Source organism: Martes martes (assembly GCF_963455335.1).
Source record: "Martes martes genome assembly, chromosome: 4".
Taxonomy (NCBI): Eukaryota; Metazoa; Chordata; class Mammalia; order Carnivora; family Mustelidae; genus Martes; species Martes martes.
The window spans coordinates 148,162,202-148,186,266 of NC_137891.1; the positions used below are offsets into that span (position 1 = coordinate 148,162,202).

A 24,065-nucleotide genomic window follows, 5' to 3' on the forward strand; every position below is an offset into this window, starting at 1 on the left:
GCAACAACCAGGAGTAGGAGCCCAGAGATGGGGGGACAGAAAATATTCAAGCCTCACTACTCAAAGGACGGTCCAAGGCCCGGCAGCTTGGGCCAGGCTGGGGAGCTGAGAGATAACATAGAACCTTGGCCCCACCCCTGACCCGCTGATCAGAGCTTGAATTTTAACAGTTCCTGGGTGATGGGTAGTAATGTTGCAGAAGCTGGAGGGACTGGAACATAGAGACTGAGGGAGAGGGGGACTCCAGGTGAGATTAGAAATTTTGTCAGGGCATGGTCATGTGGGACAGCAAAGGCTGTGGTAAGGAATTGGGGTTTGAGTCCAAGGGCAATGGGTGGGACCATTTTGTTTTGTTTTTTAGCAGAAAGTGACATGAGCAGGTGCATGTTTAGAATAGTCCTGTAGTTGCTGTGTAGAGAATGGACTTACAAGGGGGGGCAGGGCTAGAGGTGAGAGGTCAGGAGGTGGTGAGTGTGAACCAGGACAGGAGGCCCCTTCTGATGCCAGTGTTGAAGAGCTGAACGTGACCCCTGGCTCGCTCCCTCCCTCTTCCCTGTGCTGTGCATCCCAAATGCCAGTGACCCTGGCAGGGTCTTCCAAGCCCACATCCATTGGGAAGGCCTTAGCTCCCTCCTAGACCAAACTCTGGAGGACAGGGTTTTAAAAACTAAAATTTGAAAAATTAAAATAACAAGGCTCAGTGCTACAAAGGTACAGGGAGATGGGCAAGCTTGTGCACTTCAGGCGGGAGCATGAATCAGAGCAATTTTTCTAGACAGTAATTTGATAATGTGGGCCTTAAAATTGTGACCCCACATGGCCCTAACTCTAATTCCACAAGTAGGCCCGAGAAATAATTCAAAAACCAGGAAAGACTGTGCATCATTTATTAGTAGCAAAAAATTGGAAACTACCAAACTGCCTCAGGAATAAGAGGTGGTTCACAAAATCGTGGGAGCACTCTAACCAGAGCTTTTGTAGCCTTTACAAAAAAGAGACATAGATGGTGAAAATGTCATAATATTGAAAGAAAAAGATTAAAAATTATAAATGCAGTGTGGTCTCCACTGTGTAAAAAGCATGCATAGACAAAAATGGAAGAAAATACATCAAAATGTGAACTGTGATGGAAATGTGGGTTGAGTATTTTTCTTCCTGCTTTTCTGTATTTTCCAAATGTTCTTCAATAAATGGGTAAGACTTGGATGATGAGAAAAAAAGAAATCTTTTTCAAAGGAACTGATCCAGTTCTGCCTCTTGCCCAGGCAATACCATGGTCCTGGAGGCAGATGTCACGGTAGAAGGACTCGACACAGTCAACGAAACAGGGGTCCCCATCATGGCGCACCCCCCAGCCATCTACAGCGACAACACCCTACAGCAGTGGCTGGAGGCTGTGTTGGCTTCTTCCCAGAAGGGTAAGGACTCTCTCAGCCCCTCCCCAGCCCTCCAGGCCAGCCCCAGACTCACTGCTCATTGCCTAGGCCCCACCCCTCACACACCCCCACTGCCCCCACCCCCTGCCCCTCCCCTTGCCAGCCACCGGGGCCCAGGGAATTCTAGGTGAGGTGGGGGATGGGAAAGGGCAGGGTACACCGCGAAGTGCAAACATGTTCAGATTGTTGCCTCCGAATCCCCCGGAACTAGGTACAAACTGTTCAAAGCCCAACTCCACCCTTCCCTCTCGGGTCCCTTTGCCAATTTTGGTCAGAATCCAGGCCTCACCCTTCCACCTCCCATCTTTCACCATGTCCCGCCCCCGGACTTGGCTGCTCCGTCTTCCCTCCATCACCACCACCACATACATCTGAGTGAGCTTTCCCAACGCCAATTTTGTCACTCCCCTCTTTAGCCCTGCATGGCTCCCCATTGCCCTGGGACAATGTGTCCTCTCCTTGGCCTGGCTTTCAGCAGCCTTTTCTAACGTCACAGCCTCATCCGCCTGTGGTTCCACTCATCGCCATTCATCCCCAGCCCCTCACTGCCTGAGTAGGATAGGCCTTTGCTCACAGGGGCCTTGCCCACCTCTACTCACATGCTCCTTCCTGCAGGCTGAGTGACCTCCACACAGGCTAAGTTGGCTAAGGACACTCTAAGCCTGCCCTGTCCAAGAACCATGGTCTCCTCTTCTCTGATGCTTGACAACCCCTGTGCCTGCCCAAGTCTGAGCCCTGGGCTGGCCTCTGCTTTCTCCCTACAGGGACAGGGCAGGTCCGTCCTCTGTGGGTAGCTCAGCCTGTCTGAAAGCCCTCTTCACACCTAGCTGGAATCTGGGCCCTGTCTGCCCACCTCATCACCCACCCCACCCCAAACACTGCTCTCTGCTCCAGGAAGTCGTGTCTGCTGGTTCCTTCTGCCCTGAGCATGAGGGGCCATTTCCCCAAGCCCTTCGGCCTCTCCCCACAGGCATCAAACTGGACTTCAAGAGCATCAAGGCTGTGGGCCTCTCACTGGACCTCCTGCGGCGGCTGACAGAGGACGGGAGAGTCCGGAGGCCCGTGTGGATCAATGCTGACATCCTGAGGGGCCCCAATGTGCCCATCTCAGTCGAGGTTAATGCCTCACGGTGAGTGTCCGCTTCTCTCCCCCAGCTGTGGCCAGCGCTCTTCCTTCACCGTCTGGCACAGAAAGTGCTCGGGGTCCCTTTGCCGAGTTTACCTCCAGCCACACCATAGAACCAGACCTCTGAGCCTTTTCACATGCTGTTCTCTTCACTTCAGATGCCTTTCCCCTGTTCCCTGGTGAACCTTGGCCCAGTCGTTACCGCCTGCCACATCCACCCTGACATCCCAGGCTGCTGAGAGCCTTCGTCCAATCCAATCCACACGTCCTCCTAACACAGCCCTGATTTCGGGGGCTGTCACAGCCAGATTACCGGTTTATAACTCCTGCTCCACAGTGGACCCCTAGGGGGCAGACAGGGCCCAGTCCTTTCGTATCCCCAGGGACCAAGGTAGGGCTTGACCTGCTAGAGAAAAGCCTAAAAGTGTTAACTCCTTTCCCGGCCCCCCTGAAATCCTAGCACTGCCACCAACACCCCCCCCCCCATACACCAGTTCACGGTACTCCACAGTTTATAATGAAGGGCCACACAGAAGGAGAAAATGTGTCCACTTTGACCCTTATGTAGCAGCGCAGTGTTGAGAGCATCTCCCGCCATGTTGCAGAAGGGAAAGCTGACAGTAATTGAGACTCAGTTTGTTGAATGTTTATTATGTGCCCAGGCACTGTTTCCAAAAAGTACTTCAGTTGTCAAGAGAATGAGGTAGGTACTATTATTTTCATTTTATTAACACAGGAACTATTGCATCAAAGTTAAACGAGTGGCCTAGGTCTAAAAATGCAGAGCAAGGATTCTAAGCCAGGCCTTTCTGATTCGTCATCCCTCTCTCCATCTGTCCATCCATCCATCCAGTACTTAATTATGATTCTCAAACTGAGGTGCATTTGGAAAGCAGCCGTTGGAAAAATGTAGTCAGTGGCCGAAGATAAATAATGGCTCGTCTTCTTGGAGTGTTGATTTGACTCGATAGTTTGGGGAGAAGGAGAGGGTAACATCATTGCTCCATTAAAATTTCTACCAGGGGAAAATTTACATGGGATTTAAAAATAAAATCTGAAGCTTCAGAAACAAGTAGCAGAGTCTAGATCCCCACATCTGGGGCTCTGGCTTGTCTCCCCTTGTCCAACTGGGGATGCTGAAGGGGCCCTGCCCTACCGGAAGGGGTAGTAACATCTTTGAGACTAACAGGTTGAATGAGCTGCCCAAGGTTATAGAGTCAGGACCCGAACCCAGAACCCCCTGACTCCAAAGTTCATGCCTCGTTCGTAGGACCTGAATAAGTCACTCTGTTCTTCAGGACTGTGCTTCTGTCCTTACACTCTACATTCCATAGGACTTCCACTTCCTAGTCCAGTGATGGGAGCCCAGGAGGTAAGGAAGGGGCCAGCAAGGCTCTCAAAGACCAGTGTCTCTGATTTTCTGCAGGTTCTTGGCCTTGGTCCAGGAGAAGTATCCTCAGGCCACTCTATCTCCGGGCTGGACCACCTTCTATGTGCCTGTGTTCCCGAACATGACATATACCCGAGCCATGGTGGAGAGGATGCAGGGGCTGGTGGGCGCACTGCCACAGAGGGTCACTTTCCCTGTGCGGGCTGTCATGGTACGGGCTGCCTGGCCCCACTTCAGCTGGCTGCTGGGCCAGTCCAAGAGGTGAAAACTCCCAGGCCCCTGCCACAGCCCCTGATCTGCCAAATCTGCCCCCGGGCACCAATGTCCCCTAGGGAGATCCCACCCACTTAACCACATCTGTCCAACACCCACTGGTGTTCACATCCTCTGCAGCATCCCTACTCTCTGCTTGTATACCTCTGGTGATGGGCTTCTCACTATCATCCGAAGCAGCCAGTCCATTGGTGGCTTGACCTAGTGGCAAGTCTTCCTCCCTGGGAGCTGGCTGTGCCCAAGATCGTCCTCTAGGGATTGAGGAACTTTCATATGTACTCCTGCGGTCTACACCGAGTCCCACCTGCCTCGGCCACCTCCCACAGGAGTTCCAGAGCTGTCTCCTTCCCCCTCCACACCTGTCTTTACCCCACAGCCTGTACGCATCTTTTTCTATCCTTGTCCCGTTCCTAAGACAGGACCAGAAATACACTCCCAGTGAGGAGGCAGGATGGGGCAGCCCCTCCCGCTCAACCTTTCTCTCTCCCTTCCTGATGCCCCTGTGATGACTTCTGCCCTGGGAAGGCAGGAGCAGTTCTCAGGGAGGAGGGGCTGGTGGGAAGCTACTCTTATCCCTGCACAGCTAGGGTCCTGCTCTGGGATGAGGACCTTGCTGGGCCCAGGCAGGAGCTGAGCTGGCTCTCTGGGCCCCAGGTACAGCCTGACGCTGTGGCAGGGTGCCTCGGACCCCGTGTCAGTGGATGATCTCCTCTACATCCGAGACAACACCGCCCCCCACCAAGTCTACTATGACCTCTTTGAGCCTGTCCTGTCGCAGTTCAAGCAGCTGGCCGGTAGGGAGGGGCGTGGGGCAGCCAGGGAGGGCAGGGGGCCTGAATTCGCACAGGGCAGCATTTGGTGGAGAGTAGAGCAGAGCTAGAGAAGGGAAAATTCTGGGTGGACTCTAAGCACGTATTGTAGGCCAAATGTGGGTATGGTGTGCTGTGTCAGCCTCAATATCCAGGAAGCAGTGATTCCATTCTAAAGAGAGAGAAACTGACCTTCAGACCAGTTAAGTAATCTGCACCAGGTCATTTGCTGTACACAGCACAGCCTAGATTGGAACCCAGCAAATCCCAAACCCCATGTACTTTTCCCTTGCAGCATAGTTTCTCAGAGCCTGCCCCCTCTGCACCCTACTAATCAGTGACCCAGATGCTACCTGTTAACTTGTCCAAACCCCTTATTCCCTTGACCCTGGACCTAGGAGAGCCTCCAGTTAAGCTATCTCCCAGGGAACCCACGAAACTGAACATTCCTGCTATGGGACCCATGTTGGTGCGGGGACAGGGAGTTCTGTCTTTGGGGCTGGGCAGACTTGGCTCCATCAGGCTCCAACCCCAGCAACTCTTGTTTGGCTGTGGGACCTTGGGCCAGCCCCTTCTTGTAATCTCTGATGGGAGGACGTGTGCCTGGTGGGGTGCCTTAAGGCAGGGAGAGAATGTGTGTAGACATAGGGCACAGAGAAGGTGCTCTGGGAACAGTGGCCCTTTCATCTTGACAATTTGGGGCCCGCAGCGAATGCCACGCGGAAGCGAATTTACTACACGGGAGGCAGCCTGATCCCCCTCCTCCAGCCCCCTGGGGGGGACGGTCTGAGTGTGGAGTGGCTGGTTCCTGACCTCCAGGGCAGCGGGAGAAGAGCAACCATCGGCCTCCCAGGTAAGGCCTGCCTTCAGCCCCTGAGCCCCTGTGCTCCTAGCTAAACTAGGCAGCTGGCGGGGAGGGGGTGTCCTTTGTTTCGGGCAGGAATCTAGGGCCTCTGTTACCGTGGCGGTGTGCTAGATGCCATGGTGGAGGAGAGCCCAGGGCCCTAAACTTCAATGCCCTTGAGTCCGGAGCTCTATCTGCTGTGGAAGAGGCAGGCCCCGGCCTCAGGACTGAGTCCCAGTCAGAGGCCCAGAGCCGAGCTAGCTGCTGATCATCTCCTTCTGATGAGTCCCAGGCACATTTATAAAGCAGCCTTCCACCTGGAGCCCAGACCATCATCGACAGATCTCAGCAGATAGGCCACCAGCTTCTCCTTGGCTGCCCCCATTATCACCCCTGGGTACCCCCCCATCACCCCAACTCCTGACACTGTTGCCTCCACCACCCCTTTCAGACAGAGAAGGCATGATCCTGCTAAACGTTGGCCTCCAGGGGCCTGCAGCCAAGGACACCGTGGCCATGGTGCGTGCCCCAGGAGGTCCTGTCTTGACACTGGAGTCCTACCTGCTGCAACTCAGTGGGCGGCCTGGGCGCTGGGGTATCTACCTGCATATAGCCGAGCCCTTGGCCCTCCGGCCGGCCCTGGCCACACTGGCCCACCTTTCTGCCCATGGCCACCTGCTGCGGCCTGTGTGGATTGGGGCCACAGTCTCCCACGGCAGCTTTGTGGTCCCTGGCCACGTGGCCGGCAAGGAGCTGCTGATAGCCGTGGCAGAGGTGTTCCCCCACGTGACAGTGGCACCAGGCTGGCCTGAGGAGGCGCTGGGCAGTGGCTACGGGGAACAGTTGCTTGCAGATATGCTGGGCCTGTGCCGGGGTCTCTGGCAGCCTGTGTCCTTCCAGTTGCAGGCTGGGCTGCTGGGCCGGGACACGGCTGGGGTGGTGGCCAGGCTGCTGGCAGCCTCGCCCCAGGCCACTGTCACAGTGGAGCACAGCCCTGAGGGGGGTGGCTATGCACCAGTGCGGGCGGTGCTGCTGGCTGCCAGGGCTGTGGACAAGACCCGAGTCTACTACAGGCTGCCTCAGAGGGACCGCGAAGACTTGCTGGCGGACGCCGGCAGGAACTGAGTGCCTGTGGGGGCTGGGCCGGCGGACCCCTGGGTCCAGGCTTCCCATGGTGGAGGCAGCAAGGAATAAATGCTCCTGTCTTCTCGATGCACTGCACATGTGTCCCTAAGGGCAGCAGGATGGAGGGGGAGTGGGCATGCGGTGGCCGCTGTGGGGGCGGGGCTAGAGGGTCTGGAGGCTGGGGGCCAGATCACTCCGGTTGTCCAACAGGAACTGCTCACAGGCCTTGAAGGTGGTGTAGAACTCCGAGGAGAGACCAGCCACGTTGGTGGTCACATAGTTGAGAAAGCCTGGGGTAGCCTGGTTGTAGTAGGACACCTGCCAGGTGGGAAGGAAACCACATTCAGGGAGGGGGGATGGGGAGGGCAGCAAATCCAGGCCAGCACTTGGCGGCTCTAGGGGATGACGTGATGTGACCCTGGTGGCTGACAACCCCGCTTTCTTCAGTCACCATACATGGTACTGCCAACCTGTGCCTGCCTTGTCAGATGGGGGAGGTTCTGAAGGGCAGGGAAGGGGTCTCCCAAGCCCTGCACAGATGAATGGCGCTCTAGGGTCATGGAAGCAAGTTAGAAATAAGCCCAGGGATGGTGCTGAGAAGCCCCTCAGGTTACATGTATAAAGGTAGCAAACACCAGGGTCCCCACCTGGGTGCTGCCCCCACACACACACTGGCCCTCAGCCGCCTCCCCCACATTTTCAATTAGCGCTAACTGCCTTGCTGGGTTTTATGGGCCCTGAGAGCCATATAAAACCTTCCTAGACAAGGTATACAAGTAAATAAATAATGAGATGAATTTTAGATCAGAACCCAGGCTTCTGCCCTCAGCTTCCAGAGGTTTTTCAGAGACCCTGCTGTCTTCCCTCCTCACAGATTAGATCAGACCCTGACACACTCCGGCTCCCCCAAGCTAGAAGAGAGCCTGCCGGTGGAGCCCAGGTATGCAATTGACTGAGCCCACAGCACCAAGCTCTGGACATGTATGTGGCCTTGGGGAGGGATTGGGGGGTGGGGACACCGGCCTCACCTTGGTCAGCTGGTCCCCCTCTCGCCAGAAGCAAAAACCGGAGCAGAGGGTCTCTCCGCGCCTGTATGCTGGCGTCTCGGGGTGTGTGGGCAGTGTAACTGACCTCAGTGCGATGACGTAGGGGTCCCTGGAGCAGAGCAAGGACAGAGAAGGTGAGGGCCTGTTCCCCCAGCTCAGGCGCCAGAGCCCCCTCCCCACAGACGACTCCTCACCAGAGGCTGAGGCACAGAAACTCTTAAAAGGCCCGACAGGGGCTCTGGGCCAGGCTAGAGAGGAGGGACCTGTGTGTTAGCCCCGAATTTGCCAGGAGCCAGCATGGCTTCATCACAGATTTTTCTGGAAAAGCTGCTCCACTACAGATGCTCAAAGGAGTCCCACACTTTGGGATTTCGTGCTTCGCTTTTCTGTGCTTGTCCCCAACTGAAGTGATGCTGTGCGTCCTGGCCTCGCCCCTCTTCAGTCAACATGGGGCCTTCAGAGGGTGGAGGCCAAGGAGGTGGCTGCATGAGCAAGGGCCTGCCATGTCTGGGGGAAGGCAGCCTCGCCCCCTCTCCCCTAGGGACAGAGACTACCCTGCCTTAGAGCACATGTAACCAGAAGGGAGCTGCATCCCCTCATTTTACCCATAGCAAGACCCCGGCAGCCCCAACAAGCCAAGCAGTGCCTGGAGTCCCACAGCAAACAGGAAGAGCTCTGAGTCTAAGCTGCTGTCCCCTCCCAGGGAGGGAGATGAGCCCTGCCCGTCTCCGGCCTCGGCAGCCTGGCACCCACCCGTTGTCACAAGGCTTCCGCCGAGAGGCCAGGATCACAAAGTCCTGGGGCTTGGCATCGCCGCCGAGGACAGGGCTGATGACATGGTAGATGGCGTCGTCCTCGTCCACCTGCTGCACGAGCTCCACACTCCTATAGGGAGGCCCAGAGGTCAGGACTCAGTCACACTGGCTGCTCCTGGGACAGCCAGTCCAGCCCAGGCCCTCCCATGCTTGAGCCTTCTTGAGCAGAGTCTGGGGGGACACTTGGCCACCTACACTGCTCAGCAGGGGGCCACAGGAGGGCAGGAAGGCCAGGCCAACCACATGTGAACACATGCACACAGGTACACAGGCAAATGCACACAGACATGGGAACAAAGAAATGCACAGATAAAGGCATGCCCGTGAGCATACACAGACAGACACAGGTCCTGCCAGTGCACGCACGGCCCTGCACAGATGTGTGACAGTGTCCTGGTTATGAGTGCTTGCCATGTGCCGGGCACTGTTCTGTGGTGCTCTCCATGTACTGTCTCATTTAACCCCACAGCAGCTGACGCAATAGGTCCTCTTGGTGTCCCCATCATATAGATGAGGGCCTGAGACTCAGGCAAATAGCCTGGCCACAGCCACAGCCCCACAGGCCCAGGCATACTGCACATGGGTCCAGGTACACACACACAGGCTTACACTAATACACACGCATGCACAGAAACATACATGATCATGTCTGACCCTACCACCTCCTCCCCTGCTCTCCCACCCTCCCTCAGAGGCTGCCTCACAAACAGGGTGCTATGGGCAGGGTGGGGGGAAGCAGCTAAGGACTCCCTTTCCCCTTGGGACACTCCCCTGCCCCAATCCCATCAAGTATCGAGATCCGATTTTGCCTTCAAGGCCTACATCAGCCTGCCTCCTCCAAGAAGCCTTCTTACCATAGGCCCAATGCCCCCAACATCCACCACCAAATCACCTCTCAGCTTTGTAGAATGTCACTACTAACAGGCTTGGGGTTACCTAGACCAAGGCTTTTTACTTTTTTGTTTTTTTAAGATTTTATTCATTTATTTGAGAGAAAGCATGCGCACGCATGCACACACATATGCACACACAAACAAGCCAGGGAGGGGCAAAGGACGAGGGAGGGGCAGGCTCCTTGCTGAGCAGAGAGCCTGATGGTGAGGGAGGGCTCAATCCCAGGACCCTGGGATCATGACCTGAGCCAAAGGCAGCCACTTAATGGACCAAACCACCCAGGCACCCCTGACTTAGGCTTTTTAAAGCAATGGTCTTTTGTGCACCAAAACCTTTGATTAAACAGAAAGCCTGTGTGGAAACAGCCACAAGTAGGCCTGCTCCGGTAAGATAGATGGAGGGAGGAAGGGGAAGGCAATTTGTCAAAACTCAACTCGCCAGACAACCTGCTCACTGAATTCCCACATGCATGGATCCTCCTCATGGACAGACTTGGGAACATAGGCGCCTCGTAGAGCAGCCACAGGAGAAATGACCAAAGTAAGGTGTTGGCACAACAGAAAATGACTTTAAGGGAACTGGGAAAAAATACCAGTTTCAACTTTAACATTCTCATATTAAATACTGAAATTTGGGCTGTTTTCCTAAGAACAGCTTTATCTTCCTTGGCTAAATTCAGGAAGAAAATATTCACATGGAGAATCAGTAAATTCGGGGAACAAATGTATTCATAGGAGTAACATTTATATTCAGTAACTCACTACATTCAAAAATAACATATACGTGCACATTTCTCTAAGAAGAGCTGGCAGACTGGGTGAATTCATCAAACTGGCCGTTCCATGCGTTCCCCTGAAGCTGGGAGGGGGCCACCAGCCCCCTCAGCGTTCTAACCCCCACCAAGTGGTCCCCGAGCCTCCTGTGGGGATACAGAATGCCACAGAACATAGTCTGAAAATCACTGATCTAGGAGCACCTGGGTGGCTCAGCTGGTTGAGCATCTGCCTTCAGCTCAGGTCATGATCTCAGGGACCTGGGATCGAGCCCCATGGTGGGCTCCCTGCTTCTCCCTCTGCTCTGCCCCTCCCCCATCCTGTGTGCACACGCGTGCGCTTGCTCTCTTTCGAATAAATAAATAAAATAGAAAGAAAAAGCAAACGCAGAAATTTAAAAAAGAAAAATTTAAAAATTAAATTAAATTTAAAAAAATTTTAAAAAGAAAAGGGGGAAATTAAAAAAAAATAAAGAAAATCACTGATCTATCCCAGAGTGAAATGCATGACCCACACCTCAAGTACCCATGTTAAGAGGAGGAAAACGGAGGCCTAGAAAGGAAGGGACTTGCCCAAGGTCACAGAGCTGGTTGGTCCAGAAACATGACTTAAACCCAGGCCTCCAACTCCAGTTCAGGCTCAATCCCTTCCCTGAGGGCTCAGAATGCCCTCGACTCTGACACCCACCCAACATCTAACTGCATTTCCCCTCACACCGCCACCCCCATGGCCGGCTAAAGGCCAGCAGGGGCTGAGCGTCAGGGAGGACGGCTCAGCAAGGGACACCCGAGGGCCCCGCTTCCCCATCAGGCCTGAGCGGAGGGCCCTGCCCCACCCGCACCTCGGCCCTCACCGGTAGTGCTTGTCCCACTCGGGCCTCCGAAGCAGGTCCGAGAGCAGCAGGAAGGCCTGGGTGGCATCCACGTGCACCAACATCTCCATGTGGAAGGACAGGAACTTGTCTTCCTCCAGAGTGTACAGGCGGACCTGCATGGGACAGAGGGCAGCCTCGGTCCTGCACCTCCTCCCTGGGCTATGCTGGGCCACAGGGTGAGCTGACTCCACGCTGGAGGCCGGGGCTGGAAGCTCAGGGCTGCCACTGACTTGCTGTGTGACTGTGAGAAAGCGATTCAACCTCTCTGAGCCTCAGGCTCATCCCCATGAAAATGGGCCGCTGGGAGAATCTGGCACAGGTGGACAGGAGGGTGTATTAGGAAGCAGTGACTAAGGCAACAACAGAAAGGGTCCTCAGAGCCAGGCACCTGGTGAAGCCCCTAATGTCACAGATGAGGGGCAGTGACTCTCCTTAGGGCACAGGCAGAGCTCATGTCTTCCCTCAATCCAGGCTTGTCCGCTGGCCCTATCTGCGCAGGGAGGAAGGAGCAGAGAGAGGGAGGAAGCAGCAGGGCAGAGAATAGCAGAGATGAGGGGTTGGGGGCTAGATGGTAGTTGGACAGAAGAGAAAGATCTGGGGGGTTGTCCACTCCAGGTCCTGTGAGAGCACCGTGTTTCTCTAACTGGGATGGTTTCATGGGAGAAACCAATACCTTTTAAGAAGGTTGGTTAAGGGGTGCCTAAGTGGCTCGGTTGGTTGAGCGACTTCCTTCGGCTCAGGTCATGATCCTGGAGTCCTGGGATAGAGTCCCACATTTGGGCTCCCTGCTCAGTGGGGAGTCTGCTTCTCCCTCTGACCCTCCCCCTCTCGTGCTCTCTCTCTCTCATTCTCTCCCTTTCAAATAATATAAATAAAATCTTCAAAAAAAAAAAAAAGAAAAGTCAGTTGAGCATCTGCCTTCAGGTCAGATCATGTCCTCGGGGTCCTCGGATTGAGCCCTACATTGGGCTCCCTGCTCAGCAGGGAGTCTGCTTCTCCCTCTCCCTCTGCCCCCTCCCCTGCTTGTGTGCTCTCTCTTGCCTACTCTCACTCTCAAATAAATAAATTAAATATTAAAAAAAAAAAAAAGAAAGAAAGAAATCCCCTTTGGATATGAGTGGTTTGAGAGAACTTCTGTGGCTTGAAGTCAGCCATCTCTGCTGGTGGGTGGGGCCAGCTACCTGGTTGATCTCGGAAGACAGCACCCAGTTGTCCTTGGCCACCAGCATCTTCAGGGAGGAGACATTGTTGTAGCTCAGGTAGACCTGGACAGAGCACACAGAGAAGCCTCACCATCTCCCCTTCCTTGGGGGCTCTGGGCCAGGAGAGGACATTGGGCCGTGAAGGGGTGAGAAGGGGGGGGTGGGTGCCAGGCCCTGGGCCTCGGGATAGGAGACCCAGCCTTGGGCAGACTCACTGTGTGACCCTCTTCTCAGGGCCTCAGCTCCCTCCTGCCAGATGGGGACAGAGGAAAGCCCTTTGCTAACTGCACCAATCTTGAGTCATGACACAGTATCCTGTCCCCCTCAGGCCTACTTTCAAACCCATTCTGACAAGAACAGAGAGTCAGGGTTCCCCCACCCCCAACACGGACCTGTGGACTGTCCCCTCAGAGCAGAGGCCTTACCTGGTTGCTAGGGTCCCAGGGGACAGAGAGAGGCATTTCTGCCTGTTTACAGGATACGATGTACTTCCTGGGAAAGGGAAGAGAACCACTATGGTCCCTGGGGAGCCCACATCTTTCAGAAGACTTCGCTCCCAGTGCTCAGCCCTGCAGCAGGGGAGGGACTCCTGTCCAGCCAGGTAGACAGGCTGGGCACCCAGAAAATGGGAGCTGAGAGCATACGAACTCGTCCAGAAGCAGAGTGAGGCCAGGGGCAGGGTGCTGGGGGAAGGCTCGCTCTCCGTGCCCTCGCCAAGCAGATGGCCTTGGCTGAAGCAGCTTTGCCCTCGAGCCTCAGTGGGCTCCTCCATACAGTGGGGCTGGTCGTCACACCTGCCTCATGGGGTTATCATGGTGGGGAGGGTCGGCCTATGGTAAGTGCTCTGTAGATTCACACTTCTCCTGTCCACACAGATGGCAAACCTGAGTGTACTTCCGGCACTTTCCGGTGTGGAAAGTGCTTCAGCAGCCATGGGCCACACCAGGCTGTGCGTCTTGAGCAACTGCCTCTGCTCTCGGGACCTACCCAACACTCATCGCGGTCAAGGGAAGGAACCCAGGATTCAGAAGTGGCCAGACCCTGCCAGGTTCAAAGTCTCACTCCGCCCACCATTCCCATCTGTGTACCCATGGCCACCTAATCCCTCTGTGCTCAGTGTCCTTGCCCAGACACTGGGCCAGGAAGACCACTGGGTAATAAGGCTGTGTGGACGTAAAGGCCCCAGCACAGGAGTGGCACTGAAGAAATGCCAGTCCCTGGGGCCTGCAGAGCAGGTGGACAGCCCTGAACTCGTGTCCCCTCCCACCACCCGCACTCACCTGTCCAGCCGGATCTTTTTCCTGGCACTAGCCTCTCGATAGCGCCGCTCGCCATCCTGGGGAGAGACGCAGGGACAGACTGTGCTGCGGGCCGGACAAGCAGCTTGTGCCCTCCACCCGGCTCCTGCACCCACATTACTGTTGCCCCCCCCAAGGCCCGAGGAGGCCCTGTAGCCCTGACGTGGATCTCAGGTCTCACGGGGGCAGCCCAAGGCAAAGCAACCTGGACAGGAAAGGGCCAAGTCTCTGAGCTGCAGCCCCTGCTTCCCCCAGACTCTCTAAGTGACTCTGGGAGCACCACCTGCACTTGCTGAGCCTCAACATCCTCCTCTCCACAAGGGGATCACAAAGGGCACAGACGGTGCTAGTAAGAACCCACGCTTCCTGGGCACCTTTTGCTACCCGGCACGCTTCTGAAGCGCCTTCCGTGCAGAATGTCAAGCCTCGCCACAGCCCTCTCAAGTTGGTATTCATCTTACCCTCATTTTACAGAGGAGGAAACTGAGGCACAGAAAGGTGGGTGGCTTACCCAAGGTTGCAGTCGTAAGGAATCGGGCCAGGAACGGAACCCTGACAGCCTGACCTGGAGTCCAGCCTCTTAACCACTGCTTCTGGTGTCTCCCCACTCATGTGCGTTACCTGGCCCAGGCTGAGAGCGCCTGTGAACTATTCGCCACCCCTCCTCCACCCCTCCCCCGCAGAAGCCCAGCTGCGGAGTGGGGGTCTTTCATAGCCAATGCTTGGCCCTGTGAGGTAGGCAGGGTGGAGGACCATCCTGGAGAGAGGGAATGCCTCTCCAAGGTCACCCCTCGGCACCCCCAGAAGGAAGCCCCAGGAGATCCAAGATGGCATTTTTTAAGAGATGGGCTTTGAACCCAAGCCCCTGACTCTGGTCTCTATGCTTCTTGCTCTCCTGTTACCTCCTCATAATGGTCACTATTTACTGAGTACCTATGGGGCTCAGCACCCCTCAGATACCCCCCACATCCCCGGGAGGCAGGAGTGCAGACACACCTGCTGTATGGGCAGAGACTGGAAACTGGCAGAGGGCGCCCGCTAGAACACGGCAGAGGGGGCTTCCAACTCACATCTGACCCCAAAGCCAGCGCTCCTCTGACTCTGCAGGCTCGCTGAATGCCTGCTAACACCTAACTGAGCTAGGCCCATCCACGGCGCCCTGTTCTTGCAGGCAGACCAGGGTGCCTGCCTTGCACGAGGGGTGTCTCTGCAGGTCACGGGGCAACGCAAGCTGGCTGTGCCCCCGCAGAGGGGCAGGGCTGAGCCCATCACTCCCCGGCTGCATCAGGGGCTAGCAGGCCCCACCACCCCTGGGCAGAGAGGGAGGGGAGGGGAACTGGTGGCGGGGCAGGGTGCCACTCACCCCCGGCTGGGGCCGAATCCAGGGCAGTGTCCGAGGCTGGTCATCCTCGTCCAGGACCACGAAGGTCATGAAGGCACTGTTGATGTGCCGCCGATGGCTCTCAGCCTCCTGGCGGTAAGCCTCCACGCACACGCCCACCTCCATGCTGAAGGGGAAGGACGGCCGCTTCCAAGCTGGACCGACCTCCCTGAGCCCATGCGCCCTCCCCAACACACACGCACATGCATGCACTTGTGCACACACACACACTCCTGCGGCTCTCCCAGCAGCCCAGATCAGAATCCCTCTGGTAGGAAACCCAGAACTGTTCCCTTCCATCACTGTTTACAGAGCACCTACTACAGGCCTGGCCCTAGGCTAGTCACTGGGGCCCCAGAAAGGAATACACCGGTTCGGTCCGTGTGCTCATGTGCTAACAGCTGGGGAACAGGACACTAAGCAAGTATATACACACATGTATGTACATGTCTATGTATATATACTATGTAATGGAATAAATGTATATAACACATACACACATATACATAGATACATACATATCATGTATATAAAACATGCCACGTAAACTGCAAAGGATTCTGGAAGGACGTGAGTACTTTTTCCTACTTGGAAATAATGTCCCCTACACACACCTTCATGAGGGCCCTAACAGCCGTGCTTCCAACAGCTCACTTGCTGCTGTTTCATGGATTATAAAAAGCAGCCACTCCCGTGCCCCCCTCTCAGGAAGCTCGATGATCGCAGCATGTGGATGTTATGCAGAGGGCGAACCAGGACCTAGGACAGGACAGTCACTGGGCCAAGGTCCCACAGCAGCCAGGAAGGGAAGCTGGGCTGGACTTGCAGTTGCTAGTTCAGGGCTCCCCACCCCACCCCACCCCACGGACCCCCTCCCACCGGCTCCCTCCGCCACCCCTCCCCCACCACAGCTGCAGACCGTGTGTGGGTCAGACTGTGAAAAATGGCCAGAACAGTAATAATAATGCTGCCCAGCACGGTTCCTTTGTCAATGTGCCAGTAAGACCGTACTGAACCCTCACAACTGCGATGTCGTTGTGCTGAGCCCCATTTCACAGGCCAAAGAACTGAAGCTCAAGTGGGGCGGCCGGGTGGCTCAGATGGGTGAGCGTCTGACTCTTGATTTTGGCTCAGGATCGTGGGGTGGTTGCCCGTGTGGGACTGAACACTGAGCACAGAGCCTGCTTGGGATTCTTTCTCTGTCTGCCTCTGGTCCTCCCCAGACACCACCCCCAACCCACCCCCTCCAACCCTGCTCTGCAGGCTCTCTCTCTCCCTGAAATAAATGAATAAACAAACAAACAAACAGCACAATTGTTAAAAAGAAAAAAAAAAATAACTGAAACTCAAGGATGTGAGTAACTTGCCTAAAGCCACACAGCCAATAAAAGGTAAGCCAAACTTAAACCTAGGGAGCCTGGCTCCCTCACTTTTTTTTTTTTTAAGACTTTATTTATTTATTTGAGGGACAGAGAGCATGAATGCAGAAGGGCAGAGGGAAAGGGAAAAGCAGACTCCCCCCTGAGCAGGAAGCCTGACGTGGGGCTCGATCCCAGGACCTTGGATCATGACCTGAGCTGAAGACAGACGCTTAGTGGACTGAGCCACCCAGGTGTCCCATGGTTCCCTCACTTTTAACAACTGCATTATGATCTTTGAAATCAACAAAGATACATATTTAATGTAAGCTTTCTCAGAAGTATCTGATTCATTCCAAATTAAGGTCTCTGGGAAGGAATTGTTGTTTTAGGAGAAAGGTAGGGAAAGACTTGATAAATGACAGAACACTGGCAAGAGGGGGCCCTATGATGTGAGCACAGCCCAGAGGCAGGAGCCGGGAAGAGAGACAGAGACACACTGAGCATAGGGTATGATTGGAGACCCCAGAAGCTACAGGGCTGGAGAGCACAGAGCAGGGAATAGCAGAGCTGCATCTCGGTCATGGTGAGGGTGCCCTGCTGCTGGGCGGGATTTAGTCTTCATGGGCCTTTTATCTGCAGCATTGGCAGCTTTGCGACTAGGTCCAAAAGAGCCCTCAATCCCAGGGGGCCCTGGTCCCACTCCTTACCTATGCTTGAAGGCGTTGTTCACGATGGCCTTGAGCACCAGGCGGTCCCCAACCTGGGAGGGGCCCCGGAAGTGGAACATCTCAATGGCCTTCAGCGTAGGGTGGGCACGGCACAGCCGGCTGGAGGAGGCCGGGGTCGGGGAGACAGGACAAACGCCCCAGTGCTTCAGCCACGGGCCTGGGCCAGCCTTTCCCGCTGCCCCCAGCCACAGACCCAACCCACATGCACTGCCCTCTGGTCCACCCACTCCCACCTAACCCGGGATGCTTCTGCCCAGGGGAATAGAACTAAAGTCCCATTTCGCAGCCTAGAACAATCAGGTCTATGCACGACTAGCAAGCAGCTGAGCTTGAGGCGAAAGATGAAAGGACAGGGCTTGGGGCTAATTCCTCCCACATTGTTCCCCAACCTTTACACCCCAGCACCAGCTGCTTCTACTATCCAGAAGCCCTCCCCTTACCCAAAGCTACTTGTCATTCAAGGCCCAGCTGAAGAGTTCTTCTCCAGGAAGGGTTTCCTGACTATCTGGGCTGTGACCCTCCTCTGAGATCTTATCGCACATGCAGGTGGGTCTGCCCAAAATGGCATTGTTTGTACACTGGGTCCTAGGGGATCAACACAAGGGAGGGGCCGTGTGGGCCAGGCTCTTTAGAGGTGAGGAATAATTCCTCTGGCTCAGGAAGACGTGGGTTGAGGAGGGCACTCCTGGCAGAGGATAGGTAGGATGAGACACGACTGGTAGGACAGTCACAGGAAGCAATGAGGTCTTGGCTTAAGTGGAGCCAAGGGCAAGTAAAAGGTCAGCACCAGGTCAAGCTGAATGGCCAGCCCAGGGCCCGGATGCCACACTAATGCATCCGGACTAACCTAACTAACCTAACATCTGGACTAACCCTGGGGTAGAGCGCACTCCTGGCAGAGGGAACAGAAACACAAAGCCCTAGAGGTAGGAGTGTCAGGCAGTGAGTGTCAGTTATCATAGCTATAAAAAAATACCCCCATATTTAGAGAACAAACCCCCGACAAGTGCAGAGATTCTAGAAGAAGGAAGGAATTGTTTTCACCTCTAGGGAGAAGGGAACAGTTAAAGAGGCTTCGTGGATTTTAGCAGATCAAAAGGAGAAGAAGTGGCCAGGAGCAAAAGCAGAGGATGGGAACACGGAGAATGGGAACAGGGAAGGGCAGATGGCTTCAGGTGCAGCGAGCATAAAATACGGGAAGAAGGCAGGCAGGACCCAGCCAAGAGGAGGCCCTAGCGCAGGGCCAGGGGCTTGGCATTTCCCATGCAGGTGATGAGGACTGTGTGGAGGAGGGGATGGCCAACTCACAGAAAAATCACTCCTCTCTGGCTCTCTGGCTCTCTGGCTCTCAAAGCCCTAGGTTTCCCCTAAAAGAACAGCCAAGCTCCCGAAGCCTTGAATGCCAACTCCAAGCTGGGGTTTCTCCCCCCAGAGGGGGCCAGCCAAGGGAAGGAGGGAGAGAAAGGAGGGGAGGCAGAGACAGCGCGCTCTCTCCTCACCTGGCTGCGATGGTGGCCACGTTCTCCATCCAGGCCATGATCTGGCCCCCAAAGGTATTGCCTTGGTGATTGGCATGGGGGGGCAGGACCAGCTCCACGCTCTCCACACGGGTTTTCTCGGCCGGTACCATGCAACTGCAGTCTCTGCTCTCCAGATCTGACCCGGGAAGGGCAGAGGGAGGGAATGGGAAGGGGAGAGGTTCTCAAGGGCAGACCGTCCCACAGGGCAAACCCTGGGACCCCTGCACCAACACTCCCTGTCATCCAGAGTCTCATATCAACTAAGCGCCGAGAGTGCTGGCCTCAGCTGAGGAACAGGAGGGCTCGGGATGAGGGAGGTGAGGCCGTCGCGGGGCAGGGGGTGGGACACCCACTTGTAGAGAAGACACACCTGGACACAACTCGGACAAGTCAGGGAACCTCTCTGACCCTCAGTTTCCTCATTGGTGAAGGGGTATGTCAGACCCAACCCACGAGGTTTGTGACGATGAAGTGAGATCGTGATTCCAGAGAGCTTGGCACCAAACTCAGGAGAAAGACTCTCAGAAGGATAGTTCTTTCCTCCCTCTGCCCTGACAGGCCCTGTCCCTCAGGGGCAATGGCATCAGGAGATCCTCAGTAGGGGAGGCCCAAGAGTGGGCAGGGCCTTGGGGGTCAGAGGAGCAGATGCTGATATGACCCCCCCCACACTCCAACCCAAGGGGGAGCCATGCATCTCGCATCAACCAGGAAGAGAGACCTCTTCAGGGACAGCCCATCAAAGAGGTGGCCGTTCACTGGCAGGCTGCTCCAAGATGCCACAGACAGGCACGAGGGGAGGTGGAAGGGCGCCTGAGCTGAGATCTGGAGACAGGACAGATAGGACAGTCACAGGAAGCCATGAAGCCTTGGCTTAGATGGAGCCGAGGGCAAGTAAAAGGTCAGCACCAGGTCAAGCTGAATGACCAGCCCAGGGCCTGGATGCCACACTCAGGCACCTGGACTAACCCTGGGGTAGAGGGGCTGTCAGGACAATAGGGGTTTGGGAGGGTTGCAGTGGATGGATGGCTCTAGTGGATCTCAAAGACAGTAGGAAGAGCCAGGCCTCCCCAGCCACAGCCCCCAGACCCCGCATACATAAGGCACATGGACCTGGGAGCCCCTCTCGCTGCTTTACGGGGCCAGCTGCTCCCACCTGCTCTCTCTCACTCTGGGCCACTGAACTACATTTGAATTGTCCTACAGTTGCCTCCTCTAGGGTTCAAGGAAGACTCCACGTCCTACCGCTCTGGAGATCAGTGAGTGAATCCAAGGTTACCCCTCTGGGCCTTTGCCCAGCCTGTGCTCTCCGTCAGGAAAACCTTTCCTTGTCTCTCCATCTGTCAAAATCCTACCACTCCGCAGGAGATCTTTGTGTGCTGGTATAGGACAATCTCCAAGATGTACTCTTAAGGGGAAAGAAATAAGACACTGAACAGTATGTACTGTCTGTTCCCTTTTGGGTAAAAAGAGAGGGCTAAATAATACATAGTATGCTTAAGTATGCAGGGAATCTTCTGGAAATGTGCCCCAAAATGAGTAACTGGAGGGGGTCCAGGTTCTGGGCATTTTATTCTATATGTATACCTACATCTATATTATTTATGTATGTGTGTGTATATCTATCTATATGTATATATATGTGCATGCATATATATATTTATATATATATATATAAAGTAGATAGATAGATATGCTTTTTAAAAAATCCTACAGTCTTCAGGCCATGCTCAGTAGTACCTTCCCAAACACCCTGAAACCTAGAGATCCAAATACAGTCCATGGACAACAAAGGGTTCCTCACATCCTAATGCCATCCTCACGGCTCCTGGGAGCTGAACAAGATGCCCAAACATGCCCTTCCCTAAAGGAGACCTTGAGTGGACGTCCCAAGGACCCTCCCTTCCTCCCGTTGCCCAGTGGGGGCCGAGGACAGAGGGGGGCGTGCAGGACGTGGGGGCGGGGTGGGGCACGCAGGACACCAGCAGCGCTCCACACCCCCGGCTGCTCACCGTCCTGAATGGCGCAGTTGGCCAGAAGGTCCTTCATGGTGTCCGCATACAGCAGCCGCATGCGCCGGCGCTCGGCAGCCACGCTGTGCTCTGTTTTCTCCTCCTCCGTGCGCGGCGTGGTCTGCTTCAGCTTCACCTGCAGGTGGGGGGTGGAGTGGGCGATGCTCAGGACAGGTCTCCTGAAGCAGCAGGAGGGGCTGTGCCCCATCGCACACCTGGGCTGCTGCTGGATTGTTACAAGTCTTCATCCCCTCTCTGTCCCCATCCTCCTGTCTCCACGCCGGCTGATTTATCACTTTCATCCTGCAAATGTCCCCAGTCCCCTTTCTTGGGCAAAGGCACAGAGGATGCAGGGGGCGGGGAGGTCCTACAGGACAAGTAAGGGAATGGTGAGATCTGAAGCCTCCCACGTGAGACGCACAGGGAGAGGTGGGAAAGAGGAGCGAGGGAAGGTGCCTAGGGTCTGGCCACAGCAGCTTTCTCTGAGAATACCCCCTCCTCCACCCCTCCGCCAACCCCCAGCCTTACGGCCCCAGTCCTGGCCTGCCATGATGAGCACCCAGGTGTAGCGGCCTACCTTGGAGAGCTCCCGGTGGGCCACAAAGGTGGCCAAGGCCTTGCACACGGTCCACTGCTTCTCAGAGCACAGGTCCTCAGAGGCCACCTGGATGCCCACCTGGAAGGGAAGAAAAGGCGGGAGGAGTGAGGAGGGGGGAAATGGAGATCCCACCCTGAGGCTCCACAACTCGATGGCCCAGGCCCGGCCTCATATTTCTGTATCACCTACTGAGTCTCAGAAGCCAGAAACCTGAGATAGGTTCTGATTCTACCCCTGGATCCCTGGAAAGCCTTGGGCAAGTCACTTCTGTCTTATGGTCCTTGGTTTCCTCATCTATAAAATGGGAGTGAGCACAAGGCGCCTGGCTGGCTCAGTTGGTAGAGCGTGAGGCTCTTAATCTCAGGGTTGTAATTTGGCATGGAGCCCCACATTGGGCATGGAGCCTACTTAAAATACGAATGAATGAACGAATGAATGAATGAGTGAATGAATGAATGACAGAAATGGGAGTGGGCATACCTAGGAGAGAATGAAAATGAGACTGTATCTAGGAAAGCACTTAAAGTGGTAAAATCTGGGCTACAGTGAAAAGACAGGCATCTGGGGGGTATCCAGGGGTACCCAGAGGCAGTTAGGACCCTGATCTCAGTGGCCACTCGGGAACCAGTGGCCTGGCTAGGGGAAGCTGCCCAGACCTGCCATCCACAGGCGGGAGAGACAGTCTCTCCCCCAGAGCTCACAGAGCTCACTTAAGAACCCCGCAGCAGAGGAATCACGCTCCCATTTCACAGATGGGAAGACAGAGGCTGTGGGAGGTAAGCTAATGCAATGAAGTCCAGGGCTTTCCCTGCTCCAGCCCTGCTGCCTCCACGGTCAGGCCTGGTGGCTGTCTTCCCCACTTTCCCATGACCATCTGGCTGCTGAACAGGGTCTGAGGGGAGGTGTGAAGACCCAGAAGGCTGAAAGTCAAGTCTCAAGTGGGAATTTATGTGACCTGGTGACCTGAGACAAGTCTCTTCCCCTCCGTGGACCTCAGTTTTCCCTTCTGTGTTACTGGATATCAGACAGGAAGAGCCTTAGGATCCTCCCAGCCCTGCCAGCTGTTTCAGAACCCTGCTGCCTCCAGCAGGGCCCCGTGAGTGTGCGTGTGCCCAGGGGGGCTGAGAAGGGAGAGGAGGTAGAAACCCCAGCCACCCACCTACCCACCGCCAGGCAGCAACCACCCTACACACCTCCATGCTGGAGTTGAAGGCCCGGTTCACCTTGGCCTTGATATTCACCACTTGTCCGACACTGGGGAGAGAAAAGCAGGAGGTGGGCCTTCCAGAGGGGAGAGAGGGAAGGAAGAGGAGTCCCGGATACTTGCAGGGCCTCTGCTGAGGGGACCCGGCAAGGCAATGTCATGGTTTACAGACCATGGTCACATCGGCAATGTCACCGAGTCCCCAAAGCAAGCTGGCAAGATAGTGTCAGCATCTCACTATACAGGTGGGAAGGCGGAGGCTGAAAGAAGTGGCATGACTTCATTCATCTCCCCTTGTCCCGTGAATGCTCGAGCTTCTCTTGGCTTGTGGCTCAACAGTCCCCTCCTTGGGGGCCCCTGCCCCACCCCTCTGTCACTCAAGAAGTTCCACCCTCCCGACACTCCTTCCAACAGATGGGCCTCTGTCTCCCCAACAATCCTTAAGTTCCACCGGGGTCAGGATCACGTCTGTCTTGCTCCCCCTTGACCCTTTGAAGCCTAGCACATGGCAAAGGGTAGGTCCTCCAAAAATAGTGGCCTACTGAATTAATGCATTCCACATCTATTGAATGCCTACTAAGTCCAAGGGACGATAAACAAGAGTGTGAAAAGGAAAATGGGAACATTTAAAAGATGCCTACTCTGTGCCCAGCACCATGCCTTGCCTCATGAGAGCCTCCAAATACACTTGACGGGTAGGTTTAGGGGGATTGAACATCAGAAAGGGCAAGTTATCTGCCCAAGATCACCCAGCTAAAATGTAGCAGAGCCAGGGTTCTGTGGACTATAGGGGCCCCACTCTTTCCAGCTGCAGCCTGTCCCTCTGGAATAATTCCTATGTCCAGATAAACAGTCAGAATCCCTAGAGGAGCCACCTCACCCACTCCGTGTCTAACTGGAGGCAGCTGAGGGTGCCCCTCTGAAAGTCAAGGAGGAAGAGCCAGACAGGGGCTGGGGTGACCTTCAGCAAGTCCTTTCATCTCTCTGTGCCTTGGCTCACAAACATAGAGAGCACAGTGCGAATTTCTTCATCAAATGCACAGCCTCCTCCCCAATGCTAGGCAGGGTCCCTTCCAACAGGCCTGCCTTTCAAGGGGCGGCAGTGGCCACAGTGGGAAGAGTCACAGGTGCCTGGGTTCCAGTCCCACTCTGGCATGACTGTCACACTACTGAGCTGTGTGACCTTGGATGAGTCGCTTTGCCTCTCTGAGCCTCGCACCTTGTCTGTCAAGTACCAAGATACACGACTACTGAGGGTCAAGTGAGAGGCGATTTGACAGAGCCAGTGCCAGGCCTAGCCCCACAGCATGAGCTCCATAAATAATAGAAGCTCACATTTGCCAAGGACTTGTCCATTTC

At 55.3% G+C, this 24,065-nt stretch overlaps 2 protein-coding genes across 2 annotated transcripts in view; one reads left to right on the top strand and one right to left on the bottom strand.

Moving 5' to 3' along the window:
- The first annotated feature begins 1,271 nt into the window (after positions 1–1,271).
- On the top strand, positions 1,272–7,089 carry FAM151A (family with sequence similarity 151 member A). Its single transcript, XM_080802562.1, has 6 exons — positions 1,272–1,418; positions 2,407–2,566; positions 3,989–4,213; positions 4,880–5,019; positions 5,744–5,887; positions 6,330–7,089. Exons 1-6 carry the CDS (start codon positions 1,274–1,276, stop codon positions 7,001–7,003), a joined length of 1,488 nt encoding a protein of 495 aa, XP_080658688.1. The 5' UTR covers positions 1,272–1,273; the 3' UTR covers positions 7,004–7,089.
- Positions 7,090–7,165: 76 nt separating this feature from the next.
- The window catches only part of ACOT11 (acyl-CoA thioesterase 11), a gene marked incomplete at both ends in the record, with an annotated part of 43,752 nt that continues 26,852 nt past the window's right edge, over positions 7,166–24,065 (bottom strand). Inside the window, 13 exons of the mRNA XM_080801374.1 lie at positions 7,166–7,321; positions 8,032–8,158; positions 8,803–8,934; positions 11,385–11,518; positions 12,587–12,670; positions 13,033–13,099; positions 13,888–13,943; positions 15,269–15,413; positions 17,355–17,474; positions 18,875–19,031; positions 20,905–21,040; positions 21,482–21,580; positions 22,696–22,756. Coding sequence (XP_080657500.1) covers positions 7,166–7,321; positions 8,032–8,158; positions 8,803–8,934; positions 11,385–11,518; positions 12,587–12,670; positions 13,033–13,099; positions 13,888–13,943; positions 15,269–15,413; positions 17,355–17,474; positions 18,875–19,031; positions 20,905–21,040; positions 21,482–21,580; positions 22,696–22,756 — 1,474 coding nt within the window. The remainder of the gene's footprint in view (positions 7,322–8,031; positions 8,159–8,802; positions 8,935–11,384; positions 11,519–12,586; positions 12,671–13,032; positions 13,100–13,887; positions 13,944–15,268; positions 15,414–17,354; positions 17,475–18,874; positions 19,032–20,904; positions 21,041–21,481; positions 21,581–22,695; positions 22,757–24,065) is intronic.